The 20,310-nt window shown below is 37.4% G+C and overlaps 1 protein-coding gene across 4 annotated transcripts in view; it reads right to left on the bottom strand.

Moving 5' to 3' along the window:
• The window catches only part of TASOR (transcription activation suppressor), a 72,501-nt gene that overhangs the window by 16,229 nt on the left and 35,962 nt on the right, over positions 1-20,310 (bottom strand). For all 4 annotated transcript variants that reach the window (XM_060203078.1, XM_060203079.1, XM_060203076.1 and 1 more), the window contains exons 12-17: positions 15,668-15,740; positions 15,491-15,562; positions 13,623-14,324; positions 7,394-7,800; positions 5,135-5,276; positions 1,013-1,072 (exon numbers count right to left, since the gene is read on the bottom strand). In XM_060203078.1, coding sequence (XP_060059061.1) covers positions 1,013-1,072; positions 5,135-5,276; positions 7,394-7,800; positions 13,623-14,324; positions 15,491-15,562; positions 15,668-15,740 — 1,456 coding nt within the window. The remainder of the gene's footprint in view (positions 1-1,012; positions 1,073-5,134; positions 5,277-7,393; positions 7,801-13,622; positions 14,325-15,490; positions 15,563-15,667; positions 15,741-20,310) is intronic.

Raw genomic sequence — 20,310 nt, 5'->3', positions numbered from 1 at the left:
CTTAGTTATATGCAGAATTTAGCATAGTAAGAATTCAGTTTGAAAATTCAAGATAAAAATTAATAAATATTGTCACATATACATACATATATATATTTAAAATCTAAATACAGAGATGCAGAGAGAAAGTCATCAGAGCACTGTTCAGCTCTGGCTTACTGTGATGATGAGGACTGATCCTAAGGACTGAATCTGAGGTCTCAAAGTCTCAGGCATGAAAAGTCTTTTACATATCTATTATGCTGTCTCACCAGATTATAGATAGATACAGACAGAAAGATAGATCTTTTTTTTAATTTATTTTTTCATTTTTTATTTGAAAGAAACTGGAACAGAGATATGGGAAAATAGCTAGCTAGAAGAAGTGTAGCAGATTGGCACGGCTGAGGTCCCAGATTCAATCCATAGCACCCACCATCATAAAAAAGCTAAATAGTGCTTTGGTCATTCTCTCACTATAATAAATGACAAAATCTTTAAAAAAAGGAAAAGAAAAAAAAAAATAAGACTGTTTCTCGGCCTATCCTGTAGACGAGGATTAAGAAATAAATATTCTAGAGGCCAGGCAGTGGTGCACCTGGTTAAGAGCACACATAATAGTGCACAATGACCCAAGTTCAAGCCCCTGGTCCCCAAATTCAGGGGGAAAGCTTCACAAGTGGTGAAGCAGGGCTGCAGGTATCTCTCTGTCTCTCTCCCTATTCCTTTCTCAATTTCTCTCTGTCTCTATCCAAGAATAAGTAGAAATATTTAAAATATATATATTCTAATTTCCAAACTTGAACAGGTCAAATTTTCTAGAGGCCAAAAAAAAAAAAAAAAAGTAACCTCTATGGATATTCAGTAACTTATGAAGAACATTCATTGTATAAGATGCAAACCAATTAATTAACGGCAAATATATTGTACAAACTTCCTATAACTGAAAAAAATTAAATTGATCCTTTAATGATTGCAAGAAGCAAATATGGAGAAGGCCACAATGGGGAAAAGACAAAGGAAGTTTTCTCACCTGGTGTTTGTTTCTCACCATGTTTTCCCAGCTGTTTTTCTGGGCTTCTTGCATTGCTTCCTGAGGGAAAAGCACCCATTAAACATATAGATTCTCTTCAAATACTAGTGATACCTATATGGAGTACCTTTCAGATAATCTCAAATGCTAGCAAATCCAAGTCATTCCTTCTGCCTTAAATAATTGCAAAAGGTCCTTCATAAATGGGAAGGTGCTTCTACTTCCACTCAGGTGATATAAGAGCAATATGTAGCTGGGCTTTCAAATAGCTCTGAATATCAGTCACACAGTGTCTACAAGAAATTTGGTGGGGGGAGGCTGGGTGGTAAGGCAGTGGGTTAAGCAAAAGTGCAAGGACCCAAGAGAAGATCCCTGTTTGAGCCCACAGTTGCCCACCAGCGGGGGGGGGGGGGGGGGGGGGTTCGCTTCACAAGTGGTGAAGCAGATCTGCAGGTGTCTATTTTTCTCCTCTCTGTCTTCCCCTCCTCTCTCCATTTCTCCCTGTCCTATCCAACAACAATGACAGCAATGACAACAATAACAAGGGCAACAAAAATGGGAAAAATGGCCTCCAGGAGCAGTGGATTTGTAGTGCCAGCACCAAGCTCCAGCAATAACCCTGTAGGCAAAAAAAAAAAAAATCTGATTTGACGGGCCAGGCATTGGTGCACTAGGTTAAGCGCAGAGTACGAAGTGCAAGGATACCAGTTCGAGCCCCCGGCTCCCCACTTGCGGGGAAGGGGGGATGCCCCTCAAGAAGCAGTGAAGCAGGTCTGCAGATGTCTATCTCTCTCTCTTTCCCCTCCTCTTTCAATTTCTCTCTGTCCTATCCAATGGGGGGAAATTGTCGCCAAGCCCCAGCAATAACCCTGCAGGCAAAAAAAAAAAAAAAAAAAAACCTGGTTTGATAATTATCTTGCATCTGTTACTTCCTCATTCTTTTTCTATCTCCAGCTCATAAATAATAGCTGCCTCCCTAACATCACTTACTGACTTCTCTGATAAGACTTTAAATAGAGAATGGTGCTAAAGCCCATCTGTATTTGCATTAAGCATTAGAAATTCTCTTCAGAGTGTGCCAGGCGGTGACGTATCCGGTTAAGCGCACATAGTGCAAAGTCCAAGGACCTGCACAAGGATCTCAGTTTAAGCCTCTGGCTCCAGTCTCTTCACAAGTGGTGAAGCAGGTCTGTAGGTATCTATCTTTCTCTCCCCTCTCTAAATCTTACCCTCTCCCCTCAATTTCTCTCTGTCCTATCCAACAACAACAAAATGAAAAAAAAAAAAAAAAAAAAAAGGCCACCCAGAGCAGTGGATTTGTAGTAATCCAGGCACCGAGCCCCAGCGATAACCCTGAAGGGAAGAAAAAAAAAAAAAGGAAATTCTCTTCAGAGTACCCTCAAATCGTGCTTTTTTTTTTGGTATAGGTGGAAAAGTATAGAAAAGGAAAACAGATGTCCTGGAAACAGACTCAAAAATACTTAGCTAATGAAGCATTATAAATTCCAGCTATTAAAACTTCTATGAGTGTATTTATGTAAGCAATCACTAAAAGAAATCTGTACTACTGAAATTAATCTTTAAACATTTGCTAAACCATCCTTATCTCATGGTTTATAAATACTCTAAGGAGTATCAGAAATCTAGTCCCTAGTAAAAAGATGAGTAGAACAGTGGAGTAAAGGACCTAATTATGATCCAGTTTTTGTAAAGTAATACAGTAGAAATCAAAGATATGAATCTCAACCCAATTTCTCAGATTATGTTATAGTGATTTTTTTTTAATCTAATAATTTAAAAGTACTTAATTTATTGCCCAAAGACTAGTGTTTCAACTGACTACCATAACTCAGTAGAAACTCAGTTTCGGCCAACAATATTCACTTTGAAGTTTGCAGGCTCATCTCTAAAGCGAGCATATTAAATTACTAATTTGTTTTTGCAGGCAGGGTCTTACACAGGTGTGATTCACCACTCCTAAGCTACCTTTTTCATTCTTCCTAAGCTACCTTTTTCATTCTTCCTAAAATTTCAGGGGTGGGGAGGCAGAGCTAAAATGGCTGCATAAAGACAAAACCTAGGCTGACTCTCCTCAAGTAATCTCTTCAAATCCTGTCATATCTCAATGGAAGTGGAATTTCTAGGCCAGTAAGAGAGGAACTACAGAGGAGAGGACAAAGAGAAACCACAGTGGAAAAATTATAAATTAAATTCTATTAATTGAAAAAAGGGTGCTGAAAATGACGAAAACAAGCTGAGTGCTGTTCCATTCATCTATTAATGCAGGGATGCCAGGCTGGTTCAATATTCGTAGACCAAACAAATGTTATCTACCACATCAACAAAACAAAAAACCAAAAGCCACATGGTTATCTCAATAGATGCAGAAAAAGCCTTTGACAAAATCCAACATCCCTTTATGATTAAAACACTATAAAAAATGGGGATAGAAGAAAAATTCCTTAATTTTGTGGACTCCATACAAATCTACAGCCAACATCAAACTCAATGATGAGAAACTGAAAACATTCCCACTTAGATCACGTACACTAGACAGAGCTGCCCATTATCACCATTACTATTCAACATAGTGTTGGAAATTCTTGCTATAACGATCAGCCAAGAGAAAGGAATTAAAGGATATAGATTGGAAGAGAAGAAGTCAAACTCTCACTATTTGCAGGTGATATGATAGTATACATAGAAAAACCTAAAGAATACAGCAGGAAGCTCCTGAAAATTATCAGGTTCTAAAACTAACATAAAAAAGTTGGTGGCATTTCTTTATGCAAACACTAAGAAGGAAACCACAAATCAGTACCATACACTACAGCAACAAAAACAACAAAATGTCCAGGAATAATCCTAACAAAAGACTGAGAACTTGTATACTGAAAACTATGAGTCAATATTCAAAGAAATAGGAAAAGATGCAAAGAAGTAGAAAAATACTCCATGCTCATGGATTGGAAGAATTAACAATCATGAAAATGCATATTCTACCCAGAGCCGTATACAAATAGAATGCAATCCCCATCAAGGTCCCAACATTTTTTTTTTAAAAGAGAATAGAACAAAAGTTACAAATGTTTATCTGGAACCAGAAAATACGTAGACTCAACAAAACAATCTTGAGAAAAAAGAACAGGACTGGAAGCATCATGCTTGCTTCCCCCTACTTACACATGTTAGGGTATACATCACCAATAAGCCATCTGAGCTATGGCACCTAACCCCTTGATTTTTTTTTTTAATTTATTTCTTTATTGGGGAATTAATGCTTTACATTCAACAGTAAATACAATAGTTTGTACATGCATAACATTCCCCAATTTCCCATTTAACAATACAACCCCCACTATGTCATCTATCATCCTTCATGGACCTGTATTCTCCCCACCCACCCACCCCAGAGTCTTTTACTTTGGTGCGATATGCCAATTACATTTCAGGTTCTACTTGTGTTTTCATTTCTGATCTTGTTTTGCAGCTTCTGCCTGAGAGTGAGATCATCCCATATTCATCCTTCTGTTTCTGACTTATTTCACTTAACATGAATTTTTCAAGGTCCATCCAAGATCGGCTGAAAACGGTGAAGTCACCATTTTTTACAGCTGAGTAGTATTCCATTGTGTATATATACCACAACTTGCTCAGCCACTCATCTGTTGTTGGGACACCTGGGTTGCTTCCAGGTTTTTGGCTATTACAAATTGTGCTGCCAAGAACATATGTGTACACAGATCTTTTTGGATGGATGTGTAGGGTTCCTTAGGATCTATCCCCAGGAGAGGAATTGCAGGGTCATAGGGTAGGTCCATTTCTAGCCTTCTGAGAGTTCTCCAGACTGTTCTCCAGAGGTTGGACCAATTGACATTCCCACCAGCAGTGTAGGAGGGTTCCTTTGACCCCAATAACCCCTTGATTTTAAGAGGCTCTTTTTCAGTTACTAATATTGACTAAAATAACGACATTCATGATTCAAAGTAAGACACTGAAGATGTCAGTCAAGGGAGATGAAGCAACAAGTGATCTAAGAGTAGAATCTAGAAAAGATGAAGCCCTCTAATCCCTAGTAAAAGGAAGACTAAAACACCTAAGTTCCTATATACTCATTCTTACCTGTAATTGGAATCAGTTTCCAATGTATTTCAGTCTCTTCTTCATTATTTGACTTAGATTGTCTAGAGAAACCATGTTCAGTGGAAACAGCAGGGCACAAACTGCAGTCTTCAAAATTATTCATGCTGATTAAATCTGGATCCTAAAAAAGAGTAATGCAATAGTTTTCTTTCACTTAATCTTAATATCACAAGTTCACAAGCTTAAATGTAAACATTACAAATAAGTAAAATCAATATGGTAAGTTATAATGCTCAAATATCAGATTAAAATAATTTTCCTTAAAATATTTTAGGCTTTGTGGACCACACATTTTTGTTTTGTGTCTAAGCATAGCCATAGGCATTATCTAAATGAATAGACATGGCTATGTTCCAGTAAAACTTTACAAACACAAAAATAGAAAGAGGATGGGTTTGGCCCATACTATCAACCTGATTAGTAGGGCTTTGAGTGGCACACCAGGTTGAGTGCACATGTTATCATGTCCAAGGACTGGGCTCAAGTCCTGGTTCCCCATCTGCAGGGGAAAGCTTCTCAAGCAGTGAAAGTGTGCTGCGGGTGTCTCCTTTTCCCTCTATGTCTCCTGTTCCCTCTTAATATTTCTCTGTCCAAAATAAATATTTAAAAAAAGTGTTAACTATGTCAGAAAATAAGTTATTTTTGGTGCTAACCTCACATATCCTGTCCTAGACAGTCTCTTGCTATTTCATATGTGTGTGTGTGTATGCGCATGCACATGCATGCAAAAACTACACAGAGAAAAAGTAGGGACAAACCTCCGATTTTTATTCAAAGGCAGGTTAGAGGAAATGAAATAAGAGTATATACTAAATAAGCACTAGGTGAGTGGCTGAGTAAGTTGTGGTATATATACATAATGAAATACTACTCAGCTATTAAAAATGGTGATTTCACCTTCTTTACCCCATGGAGCTTGAAGGAATAATGTTAAGTGAGATAAGTCAGAAACAGAAGGATGAGTATGAGATGATTTCACTCATAGGTACAAGTTGAAAAACAAGACCAGAAGGGAAACACAAAGTAGAATTTGGACTGGAATTGGTGTATTGCACCAAAGTAAAAGTCTGGGGGGGGTGGGATGGGGAGCTCAGGTCCTGGAAAATGATAACAGAGCAGGACCTAGTGGGGATTGTATTGCTATGTGGAAAACTGGGAAATGTTATACATGTACAAACTATGTATTTTACTGTTGACTGTGAATCATTAATACCCCCAATAAAGAAATTTAAAAAAAAAAAAAGAAATAAGCACTAAGGAATAAGATGTTCATCCTGGTTATATAGCTCCCTGGTTATATAATCATTTCTAGGAGTTTACCCCTCAAATAGAGATCAGTACTCTAGTAAGTATTATAAATAAAAAACTAAGTGCCTGAGTTAGTAAGGTTAGAGTCAATTCAAAGGAAATACTTTAAAAAGCCTTCATTTGGGACTTGGGCGGCAGCGCAGTGGCGCAAAGCACAAGGATCCTGGTTTGAGCCCCCGGCTCCCCACCTGCAGAGGAGTCACTTCACAGGCAGTGAAGCAGGTCTGCAGGTGTCTATCTTTCTCTCCCCCTTTGTCTTCCTCTCCTCTCCCCATTTCTCTCAGTCCTATCCAACAACAACATCAACAAAAATAACTATAACAACAATAAAAACAAGGGCAACAGAAAGGAAATAAATATTTTAAAAAATCTTAAAAAAAAAAAAGCCTTCATTTCTATTTGCATGAGAAATACAAAGTACCCCACACTGTTGCCCTCACTGGGGGACATTGACTTCAGTTGTCTCATGTACTACCCCAATCCAGATTTTGTTACACTCTTCAGAAAAATCAATGCTCTGGGGATTCAATTTTACAGTGAAATGATCTTCATTCAAAAAAAAAAAAAAAAGTCATGGGTAGATCACATTATGCAAGGAGACTCTCATGCTGAGGCTCCAAAGTCCCAGGTTCAATCACCTGTACCAACATAAGCAGTGCTCTGGTGAAAAGAAAGAAAAAAAAAAAAAAAAGAAAGATAAAGAAAAGATTGAGGAGCCAGGTAGTGGTATACCCAGTTAAGTGCACATTACCATGCGCAAGGTACCTGCTGGGGGGATGCTTCACAAGTGGTGAGACAGGTCTTTCTTTCTCCCTCTTTATCTCTCCTCCCCTCTTAATTTCAATTTCTCTCTTGTCCTATTAGATAATAATAATAATAAAAAGATTGAGGCACAACTGCATCAAAGGTGTTCAAAAGATGCATGCTTACTTCTTTCAAATGTAGTTTATGGCCACTCCCTACTTCACTGGTAGAAATGACAACAGGATATTTTAAAGATGATTTATCAGTCTCTAGTAATGGGCTCTGAGTACCCTTAAAATGTGCGTTTTCAATCTTTACACAAGTATGCTGCTCATATTCTTTCTTATCTGGGGTGGAGTTTAATTCATAGTCATGTTTTTGTCTCAGGTCTTCATAGGCTTCACCAGTGCTCAGTCCTAAGGCTTTGTTGACTGTCTCTGTCAGTACCGCATCAGAATGGCGTGCATTTGCTAGTGTTTCTGACAGCAAGTTAAACAGCGTATGGATCTCAGTAGTGCCGGAACTGGAGTTATCCTGCTGCTGCAGTCTCAAGTCAGCATCATTTACAAGCAAGCCAGGAGGTTGTATAGATTCTGAAAAGATAAAAGAAACATCATTTCTTAAATTTTTGAACACTATTAGGAAATTAAACTTATCATAGACATTTATAGGCAGGAACTCAAACCAATGACTTAGATTTTACAGATACATCTATCCTTTACAAATAAACTAATTCTATGACTTGATACATAGGTCAAAAATTCTTCCATAAAATTTTTCATAATTAAAAAAATTCAAAAATGGAAAAATGAGCACAAATTATGGTAACATGAATGATGTGTATATTTTTATTTTTATATTTATTTATTCCCTTTTTGTTGCCCTTGTTGTTTTATTGTTGTAGTTATTATTGTTGTTGTTATTGATGTCATTGTTGTTGGATAGGACAGAGAAATGGAGAGGTGGGGAAGACAGAGAGGGGGAGAGAAAGACAGACACCTGCAGACCTGCTTCACCGCTTGTGAAGCGACCCCCTGCAGGTGGGGAGCCAGGGGCTTGAACGGGGATCCTTACTCAGGTCCTTGCACTTTGCACCACCTGCGCTTAACCCGCTGCACTACCGCCCGACTCCAGAACGATGTAATAACCATATCCTACTTACTTTAAACTATACCACTGAAATTGCAAAGTCAACCATATACCTGACAATGCACCTGCATTTGCCATCTTGCAAAATATTAGGATATGCAGAATAGACTTAAATTCAGGAAAGAAAAAAAAAGCTTGATTTGTATCTACTCTGTATGTATTACACTTTTTCTTAAGACATTAGCTGAAATTTTTAAAACACAAGTCTCATCTTAATTAAACTTATAAAAAAAAATCTAGGATAGTAAAGATCAAAAAAAAAAAAAATCTAACCAAGTGAAGAAAAGCATTATGAGAGAAAAATCTGTTAAGATATGATTTCAAGTATGACAAATCTTTGACAAATTTTATCTAAAACCTTACAAAGTGAGCATTCAGAAAATCATATGCTTTAATGCTGAGAGGAAGGAAGCACTAAAGCTTCAGTGAATGTCAGGGTTTTCATTTTAATAGGACATAATGGTTCATAAATTAAAAATAAATAAATAAAAGTTACAAACAACAGTTTTTTTAAAAAAAATTTTTTTCATTTATTTAATTTATTTATTCCCTTTTGTTGCCCTTGTTGTTTTATTGTTGTAGTTATTATTGTTGTTGCTGTTGGATAGGACAGAGAGAAATGGAGAGAGGAGGGGAAGACAGAGAGGAGGAGAGAAAGATAGACACCTGCAGACCTGCTTCACCGCCTGTGAAGCAACTCCCCTGCAGGTGGGGAGCCGGGGTTCGAACCGGGATCCTCATGCCAGTCCTTGTGCTTTGCGCCACCTGCGCTTAACCCACTGCGCTATAGCCGGACTCCCCAAACAACAGTTTTATCTGTTGCCTAATAATGAAAAAAAAATAAAAGACCTAGGATTCTGCAGAGAACTTTTATAGGGAGATGAGAGACTGTACCCATGTGTCAAAAGCTGCACTGTAAACTATTACCCCTCCACAATGAAAATGAATATATACCAGCAAAGGGCAGGGCCAGGTAGTGATTCACTTGGTAGCATGCTTCAACATGAGAAAAGACATAGGTTCAAGCTCTAGGCCCCTACCTACATGGGAAAGCTTCACAAGTAGTGGGACAAGTGTTACAGGTGGCTTTACCCCCCCCTCTACCTCTCACCCCTCCACCTCTATCATAAAGAAAAATGGCTGGGGTTGGGGGAGATAGCATAATGGTTATACAAAGAGATCTTCATGCCTGAGGTTCCAAAGTCCCAGGTTCAGGAGCCAGATGGTGGTGAACCTGGTAAAGCACATACATATTACAGTGCACAAGGACTCAGGTTCAATCCCCTGGTCCCGACCTGCAGGAGGGAAGCTTAACAAGTGGTGAAGCTGGGATGTAGCTATCTCTCTCTCTCTCCCTCTTTATCTCCCTCTCCCCTCTCAATTTTTCTGACTTTATCTAATAATGAAAAAAACAAATAAAATTTAAAAACAAGTCCCAGGTTCAATCCCCCTACATCACCATGTGCCTCAGCTAAGCAGTGCTCTGGTAAAAATTAATTAATTAACTAATTAATTAAATAAAAATGGATGGGGAGGAGTAAACTGGCTGCTGGGAGAAGAATCACTGTGCAAATACCAAACACCAAAAATAAAATAAAAACTGGTGGGGGTGTTTACATTCTGTATAATCTAATTATATAACATTGTAAACCAGGCAATACTAATCTATAGAAATAAAAAGGTCAGGAATGAGCAAGGGTGACACTAATTACAAAGGAGTACAAAACAACTTTAGGGGGTAGTGTTCTATTGGAATGGTAGTAACATAATTGTCAAGACAAATCCATTTACTGAAGCTGTGAACCTGAAACTTAAATGGTGCTATAAACTAGTTATGATTTACCATAGTCAAAAAGGAATCCAACTTTTAGATCTTTATTTAAAAAAAAATCAGAAAAAAAGTAATGCAAAATGAGCAGAGATAAACATAAGTGATGGACACCTAGAGAAGACAAGTCTGATAAGTCACTAGGACTAGTTGACCTATCTATTCCTACTGCCTGGTTCCATTTCTCCTTTGGTCCATGGCTTTCTTGCCATTCTAAGTTTGATTTTCTTTCATCCATAACTATTTTCAAATATACAAAGCTAGTCCATTATCATTTAAAACTGTACCAAAAAATAAGTATCTTGCCTAGTGATCAGTACTAAGAAATAAAAGTTTGTTAGAGCTAAGTTCAAACACATTAGTACATTACATCTTTAAGTGAAGTTATTTGAGGCAATAATCTCATCTATAAATAGAATTATAAACCTTAACCAAGGAGCATGTGAAATAAGAGTAAGGAGACACAGCTATTCAAGCTGAAAGTGGCCAGCAAGTAATGTCTTAAAAAGAATGCAGAAAAAGAAACTTAATAGCAAATTAACAAAGAAATATTGAGAAGAGCATGATACTGAATTGAGTGCTAAAAAACAGAAAGTCCATCCCAGGAAAGAATATAAAGGTGAAGATATTATAGAGCAAAACACCGATCAAGGAAAACAAAATTACTGAAGGAAAAGTGTGATCAAAAGAACTTCATCACTTCTGGCCAACTTTTCCAGATGGAAAGAGAGATAAAGACACCAGACCACCAAACTTCTTTCAGTGGGGATATACACTTGAACTGTCCTGTCCACCCTCAAAGAGAACTTTTTGTAATGATGGAAAGGTTCTTTGTGGGCTCTTTAGAATACAACTAGTTAGGCCTACTAACTATCTACAAAACAGAGACCCCCCAACTGTTCATATGAACTTTTCCAGTCTTTAGGTTCATAATTAGTCAACAATTTTTTTGGCTCTATGTTAACTCTTTTTTCAGCCACCAGATGTCAGATGCTACCATGATTGCCAACTGGACTTCCCTGGGCAGACAACCCCACCAATGTGTTCTGGAGCCCCCAGAACCCCACCCCACTAGGGAAAGAGAGAAAGAGAGACTGGGAGTATGGATCAACCTGCCAATGCCCATGTTTAGTAGGGAAGCAATTACAAAAGCCAGACCTTCCACCTTCTGTATCCCATAATGACCCTGGGTTCATACTCCCAGAGAGAGAAAGAATAGCAAAGCTATCAGGTGAAGGGATGGTATACGGAGTTCTGGTGGAAACTGTGTGGAGTTGCACCCCTCTTATCCTATGGTTTTTGTCAGTGTTTCCTTTTTATAAACAAAAATTTAAAAAGAAAAGAAAAAAAGAATGTTATGTAGAAAACAGGAAAAAAAAAGAATGTTATGTAGAAAACAAAATAAAGCAGTAAGGCTAGCAAAATATAACAGAAGATGAATTTTCACTTCATTTTAGTTGAAATTTAAGTTTTACATGACTAGGTTATCCTACTTCATAGTTCACAAAGAGTATAAGGGAAAAGTGTTAGTGAAAAGTGACTGAACATGATACACAGATTGCTAAAAGAAGAGTGACATACAATAAGAATACAGATCTGATTAACCTAGTCAATCATAATACACAGTAAAATTGAAAAATGATACAAGTAAAATCACTTGGACAGAAATAGAAGAATGGGGGGGGGTCAGGCACCAGGTTAAGCGCACATAGCACGAAGTGCAAGGACCGATGTAAGGATCCCAGTTCAAGTGGTCCAGGAGGTGGCGCAGTGGATAAAAGCATCGGACTCTCAAGCATGAGGTCCTGAGTTCAATCCCCAGCAGCACATGTACCAGAGTGATGTCTGGCTCTTTCTCTCTCCTCCTATGTTTCTCATTAATAAATAAATAAATAAATAAATAAAATCTTAAAAAAAAAAAAAAGATCCCAGTTCAAGCCCCTGCTTCACAGGTGGTGAAGCAGGTCTGCAGGTGTCTATCTTTCTCTCCCCCTGTCTTCCCCTCCTCTCTCCATTTCTCTCTGTCCTATCCAACAACAACAGCAGTGGCAACAGTAACAGTAACAACAAAGGCAACAAAATGGGAAAAACGGCCTCCAGGAGCAGCAGATTCATAGTGCTGGCACTGAATTCCACCAATAACCCTAGAGGCAAGAAAAAAAAAGAAAGAAAAGACGCAGAGGAATGGAATATTCAGATCATTTTAATAAAAAAAATAATAAGAAGGAAATTATGATACCAAAGTTTCTTGAATAAAAGGAACACACTTCATACTTAAGCTGTGTGATCATAAAAATCTAGGTTTAAAAAAAAAAGCTTTAAAAATGTTTTAAATTACTTTAAATACTGAAACACTTAAATTTAAAAAGATAGAAATGGCAGAACCTAGGGGCCAGACAGTTAAGCGCATACATTACAGTGTGCAAAGACCCATATTCAAGCCCCTCGTCCCCACCTACAAGAGGAAAGCTTCATGGGTCGTGAAGCAGGGCTGCAGCTATCTTATCTCTTTCCCTCTCTACTTCCCCCTTCCCCTCTCAATTTCTGTCTATATTCAATAATAGGCAGAACCTTCAACTATCCACTAAAAATAAAACAGTAAACGAAAAAGTTAATATATTATAGAATTCCTAGGTAAATAATTTTTTGGGTGTGGTGTGTGGAACTATACCATGTAATTTTATAATTTTGTAAACCACTATTAATCAAAAAAAAGTGTATACACATAGGAAACCTATTTTATAGTTCAGAAGTTACATTCACTAAGCTATAGCCTAGAAGAACAATATCCTATGTTGTACTTTCCTCCTTTCCCCAGCCCCCTGCTTTGGTAATAAGGCTTCTCTGATCTGTACTGACTTTTTCAGATAACAGAAAGAATGCAAGAGACAGACATCACAGCACATGAGATTCCTCCAGCGACATGGAGGTCAGGTTTAACCTGGGCAGCATACAGTAAATCAGGCACAGTAGCCAAATGAACTATTTTGTTGGCCTAGTTACTTTTCTGACGATAAAGTTGGAAAAGAGCTAAAAGAATAGGATCTAGTCGAGCATACTTTTATCAGCCTAAGCTGCACAATTCAGAAAGCTAACTAATATAATATGGCACACATTTGCAAATATTTTCTGTAAAGATCAGACAATAACTACAGTTTCAAAGGTCATACCATCCCAGGTATACCACCAGGTATACCCAGGTACAATGAAAGCAACTATATACATGTAAGTGAACAAATAAGACTACAATTCAGTAACACTTTAGAAGACACTCTGGTTTTTGCTCTTTGGCTGTTAATCTGTAGAACCTTGCATTAGGGGAAAGATCAGAACTACTATACTTATTACTTTAATACTATATAAAATTGTTAATATATTTATATATTATATAAAATGGTTATTATTTCAATACTATGTAAAAATAATTGTACACTTTACCTTCATAAGGATGGCAATTATCAGATAAATTACTGGTTTTGGTGAATTTTCTCCTATTTTCAGGCAGATCCTCAAGCTTCCTCTTCAAGCCAGTTTTGTTTCTCTTGTTTTCTGTGTCTGAATCCCCACCCACATTTTTTTTCCTACACTGAATTAAGTTAATTAATTCTTTGACTCTATCCTTATCATAATCCAAAGAGTGAGAAGAATTTTGTTTTCCAGGTATATCACTTTCACTCATGGAATTATTTCGTTTTTCAAATTTCATTTTTGTACCATTCATTTCATCTTCTTGGTTTTCATAATCTGAAAGTGGGCTGAATTGCTGAAGCTTTCTATTCTCTTCAAATAGCTCTTTTAATTGACATATAGCTAACTGATACAAATCAGGATGAAAAATATAGTTATACAAACAATCATTAATATGGGATTTATTTTTTGGAGCTGAGTATAAGAATTTTCTATCATCTAGTCGTGAATCATATGGAAACATGATAAACTCTCGTTTGCCTGTACCAAAACCTCGCTTAAAAAATTCACTTACATACTTTTCAACAACAGAATGAAACTTTACAGTATTTATAGTTTTAAACTCCTTTCTACACTGAATCAAAGAAAACTGTAAAAACTGAGTTATTTTTAATATATCTGGCATGCTTTCATGTCTCTCACGTGGTGCTGTACTGGTTGAAACTTTTTGTGCTATAAACAAAAAAGCAAACCATTATTAGCAATTGAGAAATAAACAAAAACACTGGTTTACATATTACTAAATAAATACAGTATCTACACAGTAATGGTCAATTAAACTAATATGTATCCTAATATACATATGTTTACAAAAGGTTTCTAAAAATAAACCAATAAAAAAGTAAAATGAAATTGCAGAATATATAAAGGGATTATCTATTCACTAGAAACCATACCCTATTGTTGCTAAGCAATTCAAATGATGGCAATTAAAAACTGGAAAAAAAATTGGCAGGACATGGGATGATGCTCATAGCAATATACTCCTATATGTGACAACTATGTCATTTCTTCCTATTATAAGGCACTCACTTCGTATGCACTTTCCTCCTCAGAAGCAGAAATACAGGCATTAAATGACCAAAATTGAGTGTCTGATTTATTTATTTTTATCAGAGCACTGTTCAGCTCTGGCTTATGATGGTGCAGGGGATTGAACCTAGTACTTTGGAGCCTTAGGCATGAGAGTCTGTTTGCATAACCACTATGCTATCTATCCTCTACCCTGAGTCTTATTTTTAAATTAATGGTGAAACCTTTAATGGGGACTTTAACTTAAAAGTATTCAAGTTCTCAAGTAGCTACAAAGTGAAAAGGTCCCATTAACTCTGGCCTAATATGTAAAACATCTAACTTAGTTCATGTTTTTATAATTCAGAGTACCTGAATACAAAAACAGACTCATTCTAAAAATAATTTTATAATAATCACATAAAAAACAAACAAAAAAATAAGCTCAAGTACCATACCAATTACATCAATGTTTATATAATGAAGGTGCTGGTAAAGAACAAAGATGCTTTCATAATTAAATATATATAATGTGTTTATACTGCTAGAATTTTTTTACGTATAAATTTTAAGAAATATTTTATTTACTGGTTAGAAACAGAGAAATTAAAAGGGAAGGGAGAGAAAGTATGAGAGAGGCACATTGCAGCCCTGTTTCACTACTCATGAAGCTTTCCTCCTGCAGGTGGGGACCAGAGGCTTGAACTGCTAGACTTCTTAATACTCAAGATACAGCAGAAGTAAGATAAAACACTTAGTGGATTATTTGAAAACACTCAATAAGATGTAGGTGTAAGTAAATGAATTTAGATGTTCAAAGAACTTACATATAATTATGTTTCTGGGCTCTTGAAATAGAAACAAAGCCTGCAGGACTCGAGATTTTACAGTTTGGTGATCTAAAGAGAAAAAAGAAAAAAAAGAAAAAACAGAAGCCAAATTCCTTTGTAATATGCTTTAACTAAAAATAAAATTAAAAATTGTAAGATATAAAAATCACCTACCATATGGAGAAACCATCTGACAAGGAGAGAGGAAAAAAAGGTATCCTTGATCTCCCAAAGGCTTAACAAGAACCTGCATTTTTGGAAGAAGCAAAAAAAAAATTAATCTGTTTTAGTATTTCTTACCATAAGGCAGACATATCAGCTTCTATCAATTATAAAAAAATTTAAAATGATTATCTTTATAGGAAATATAACTATGTTATTAGTTTATAACTAATAACATATGAATCTCTTAATTTTCCTAAGTTGTTGAGAAAATATAATGGAAAGTCCTTCTCATTAATTGTGATATAAACTTGATTTTTTTTTTCTTGAAGCCAAAATATAAGGACCAAACTAAAGCTCCAGATATTTTCCTCAGCAATTCAAAAGACATGTTATTGCCAAGGCAGTATGTTGGATATTATAAATATAAAACAAGTCATGAATACAAACACTGCTTTGAAGACTAATTTCAGACTGTGTCAGGTAATTGTGAGAAGCCTCACAAAGCACCCTGCATTCCTGATAATATGGCTTATCTACATAATCATTGTTTTGCTTGAGAGATCCCCACCCATTCCATTCCTTTGATCTATCTTCTTTCTTTTTTTTTTCCCTCCAGGGTTATTGCTGGGCTCGGTGCCCATTTTTCCCCCCCCTTGTTGTTGTAGCCTCATTGTGGTTACTATTATTATCACTGTTGATGTTGTTCATTGTTGGATAGGACAGAGAGAAATGGAGAGAGGAGGGGAAGACAGAGAGTGGGAGAGAAAGATAGACACCTGCAGACCTGCTTCACCGCCTGTGAAGCGACTCCCCTACAGGTGGGGAGCTGGGGGCTCGAACCGGGATCCTTAGGCCAGTCCTTGTGCTTTGCGCCACATGTGCTTAACCCACTGCGCCACTGCCCAACCCCCGATCTATCTTCTTTCTACCTCGAGACCCTCCCTGCCTGCAGGGTAATATTAATCCTACCAGTTAAAACCCTGGCAACAGTTGCTAAGGAAGTTCCTACCTTTCCAGTGCGCTTTTGCCTTTCTCCACCCCCTTCCTAGCCATTTCCATTTCCAACTTGCCACTTCGGGTCTACCATTTAAAAGCATTGGCTCTCTGATCTATAAAGACATTGCAATGCCACTCCACCACAAGTTCATGAGTCATCTCTCCTGTGTCGCTGAGTGAGTAGCAGCTCAGGCTGGCTCCGGTCGAGTTCTCTCCAACCCAGAGGGTATGTGCCTGGGAAGAGGCACCCCCACGCTAGCCCGGCAAGTCTGTACTACTACAAATTTATTTAATGAACATCTTTCAGATGTAAGGCAATTTGTCTTGTAAGAGAGAACTATATAAAAGCTGCAGAAGATTCTTGGATACAAGAAGTTTGTAACTGTAGATAAAATGAAAAAAAAAACCAAGACATATCACTAATTACATAAATAGGAAAGTTCTCAAAAAGATTTACAAAGCAACAGAAAAAAAAACAACAATTTAAAAGACAAAAAAATATATATAACTGCTACAACAGACATTTAATGAAAAACACTGGACACCCAAAAGAATGGCTAGAAAAATTGTTCCAAAATATTCTTTATCTAAAATATTCTTTGTATATTTTTAACATTTTGTCCAACTCCTTTCTGGTCATCAAAATAGAATGATGAGACCCTGTAGCCACTGAAGTAAAACAATTAGGTTCTTTACTTTTTTTTTTTTCATTTTTACATTTTTTTTGTTATTGCTGAGGCTCAGTGGCTGCACTATGAATCCACTGCTCCTGGAGGCTATGTTTTCCTTTTTGTTGCCCTTGTTGTTTATCATTGTTGTTATTATTGTTGTTGCTGCTGTCATTGTTGTTGGATAGGACAGACAGAAATCAAGAGAGGATGGGAAGACAAAGGGGGAGAGAAAGACAGACACCTGCAGATTTGCCTCACCGCTTGTGAAGCAACCCCTTGCAGGTAGGGAGCCGTGGGCTCAGGATCCTTGTGCTTTGTGCCATGTGTGCTTAACTCAGCCCCTCTTATCTTCTTTATGAATAATATAGTATTTTTTAAAAAGATATTTTAAAAGAAATAAAATCAGCAGAACTGCAAGCATGTTCACACAAAAAAAATGCTACAAATTCTCAGAACAGTAGTATTTTTTAATATTTTGGGATTTTAACTTTTTTTTTGGATAGACAAAAATTGTGATGTGGGGAGTGGGAGAGGCAAAAAGACACCTGCAGCACTGTTTCACTGATAGTGATGCTTCTGTTCTGCAAGTAGGAACAGGGGGCTTGAATCTGGGTCCTTGCACATTGTAGTATGTGTGCTAACCAAGGTGTGCCACCACCTGACCCCATAGCAGTTATATCTTAACAACCAAAATAAACGATAAATGAACAAAAGACTTTGTTGGTATGCATGAGACCCCTTCTGTTTCATTTGGTTTAAATCCCCCCTGCTTAACACTATTCTATTTACATAACCACTTCATTCTATTTACATAACCGCTGTTAATAAGCACCTCCCTCCAGGGCATTGGTTCAATCCCCACTGTTTCATGATATGTTTTTGCTCCACCCCCCCTCCTTGTCACACCCTGATCCCTTCTTTATCACACCCTGATTTTCACCAGTCACTTGTCTCTCCACCCTCTCTATGTCACATCCTGTTTCCACCCTACTTCGCAAGTATATATAAAGACAGCATTGTGAGTTTTACAGTACCTTTAGTTTAGCTCAGCTCGGCTTAGATTGCGCTGCGTCCTGCATGAATAAAGAGATACTGCCTACAGCTCAACCATGAGTCCCTGGTCATCTGTTACCTGCCCGTGAAGCCAGCCCGGCGAAAACAACATAACCCGTCAAAAACAACAAGACTTCACTACACATGCATAATAATATTCAGTCATAAAAAGGAATTAAGTACAGATACATTGTACAATAGGGAAGAACCTTAAGAGTATTATAATTCCTTATATCAAACAGAGAAAGACACACCACAGAATTAGAGCTCTCTCTGGTGGCAGAGCACACATCCTCTGTGATATGAGTGTTCAAATGTGATTCACTCAAATGGCAAATCACATCCCCTACCTAGTGGACTATCTCTCCAACCTTAGTCATAACTTTTAGAAACCAAAATTACTCTGTAAAATTAGAAATTAAACTGTAAATTATGAAATATAATTTGTATTCAGACTATAGCATAGAGAAACAAGTATCGGAGGACTGCTGAGATTGCATAACAGTTATCCAAAAAGAATTTTCATGCCTAAGGCTCTGAGTTCCCAGGTTCAATCCACATCACCACAAGCCAGAGCTGAGCAGTGTGCTCTAGCGAAAGATAGAAAAAGAGAGAGAGAGAAAGGAGAGAGGGATGAGGCACAGAGGGAGGGAAGAGAAGTAACTGAAAACATAAAATGTTCACAGACAGAAAGTAATAAAAAGGTCTCACATGAGACTTAAAAAAAAAAAGGCTATTCAAGAAGATGAAGGGGCTGTGTGGTGACACTCAACTCGGTAGAATGTACATGTTACCATCTACAAGGAACCGGGTACAAATCCCTGGCTCACACTTGCAGGGCAAACTTCACAAGCACTGAAGCAGTCCTACAGAATTCTCCCTCCTTCATAGTCATCCTCTCCCCTCTCAACTTCTGTCTGTAGCCAGAAAGGAAGAAAAAGAAATTTTAAAAATATCTGCTGGGAGTGGTGGATTCGTGGTTCAGGCACCCAGTCCAAACAATAACCCTGGTGGCAATTAAGTAAAGAAGAATTAGTATCAGTAAAGATGGGACAGGAAATTGATTGAATATCTCAAACTTTTAAAAGCACAGACTGAGTCTTTTTAATACATAGGCTTAGTCTTTGATATGTTGACTCTCTTAAAAGCTTAGTCCAGGGAGAACAAAAGCAGCAGGTGGCATAACTATATGCAAATAATGTCAAAGGACATAAAATATGGTGAGGGTGTGTATGATACAGCAAATCCTAACAAAGGGATTTTTCAACATTAACCCAATTGCAAAACAATGTGATTATTGAAATAACTATCTATTGTCTTCTTAAACCCTAAGACAACAGAAATCTCCCGCTTCCTCTATAGAGCCTATGTTTCTCCCAATCCTGGAACCTCTGGGGTGGGGCTCACTTCCCTGCATGCTTCTCTCAAGTCAGGCCAAATGATAATGCATCCGCTGATTCCAACCTAATCAATGCAACAAGTACCACCTCAACATGCTTCACCTCAGACTGTGTACAGAGATATCAGGCATGGATTGCCAACCCTTCACCCTCATCACTTGGGTGAGACCTTTCCTTTCATGGTAGTCTCTAATTCCATTCCAGGAGGTTCACTTCCTAACAAAGTCCCAAAACCTAGATAAAGGCCACGTCCCGTAAGATACAGCATATGTTCACATGTATCTATAAATTAGGGCAAAATATATACCTGAAAGCAAAAATACACAATAGTCTTTAGTAAGTCAGTATCAAATTCATAGTGAAATAGTGTCCACTTAAAACTTAAGATACCCTCCTTACCTACTTCCTATTACAATTCTCTCACTCACTACAAAGCTAACCTTAGCAAAGCAAGGACTGCAAAAGCTGAATAAGGACAAGAGATTGGCATACTTTAACGATGACTCTTTAGTCACTATCAGGCCATTCCACC

Source organism: Erinaceus europaeus, chromosome 12 (genome assembly GCF_950295315.1).
Source record: "Erinaceus europaeus chromosome 12, mEriEur2.1, whole genome shotgun sequence".
NCBI classification, from domain to species: Eukaryota; Metazoa; Chordata; class Mammalia; order Eulipotyphla; family Erinaceidae; genus Erinaceus; species Erinaceus europaeus.
This window is presented reverse-complemented; position numbering and strand designations above follow the sequence as displayed.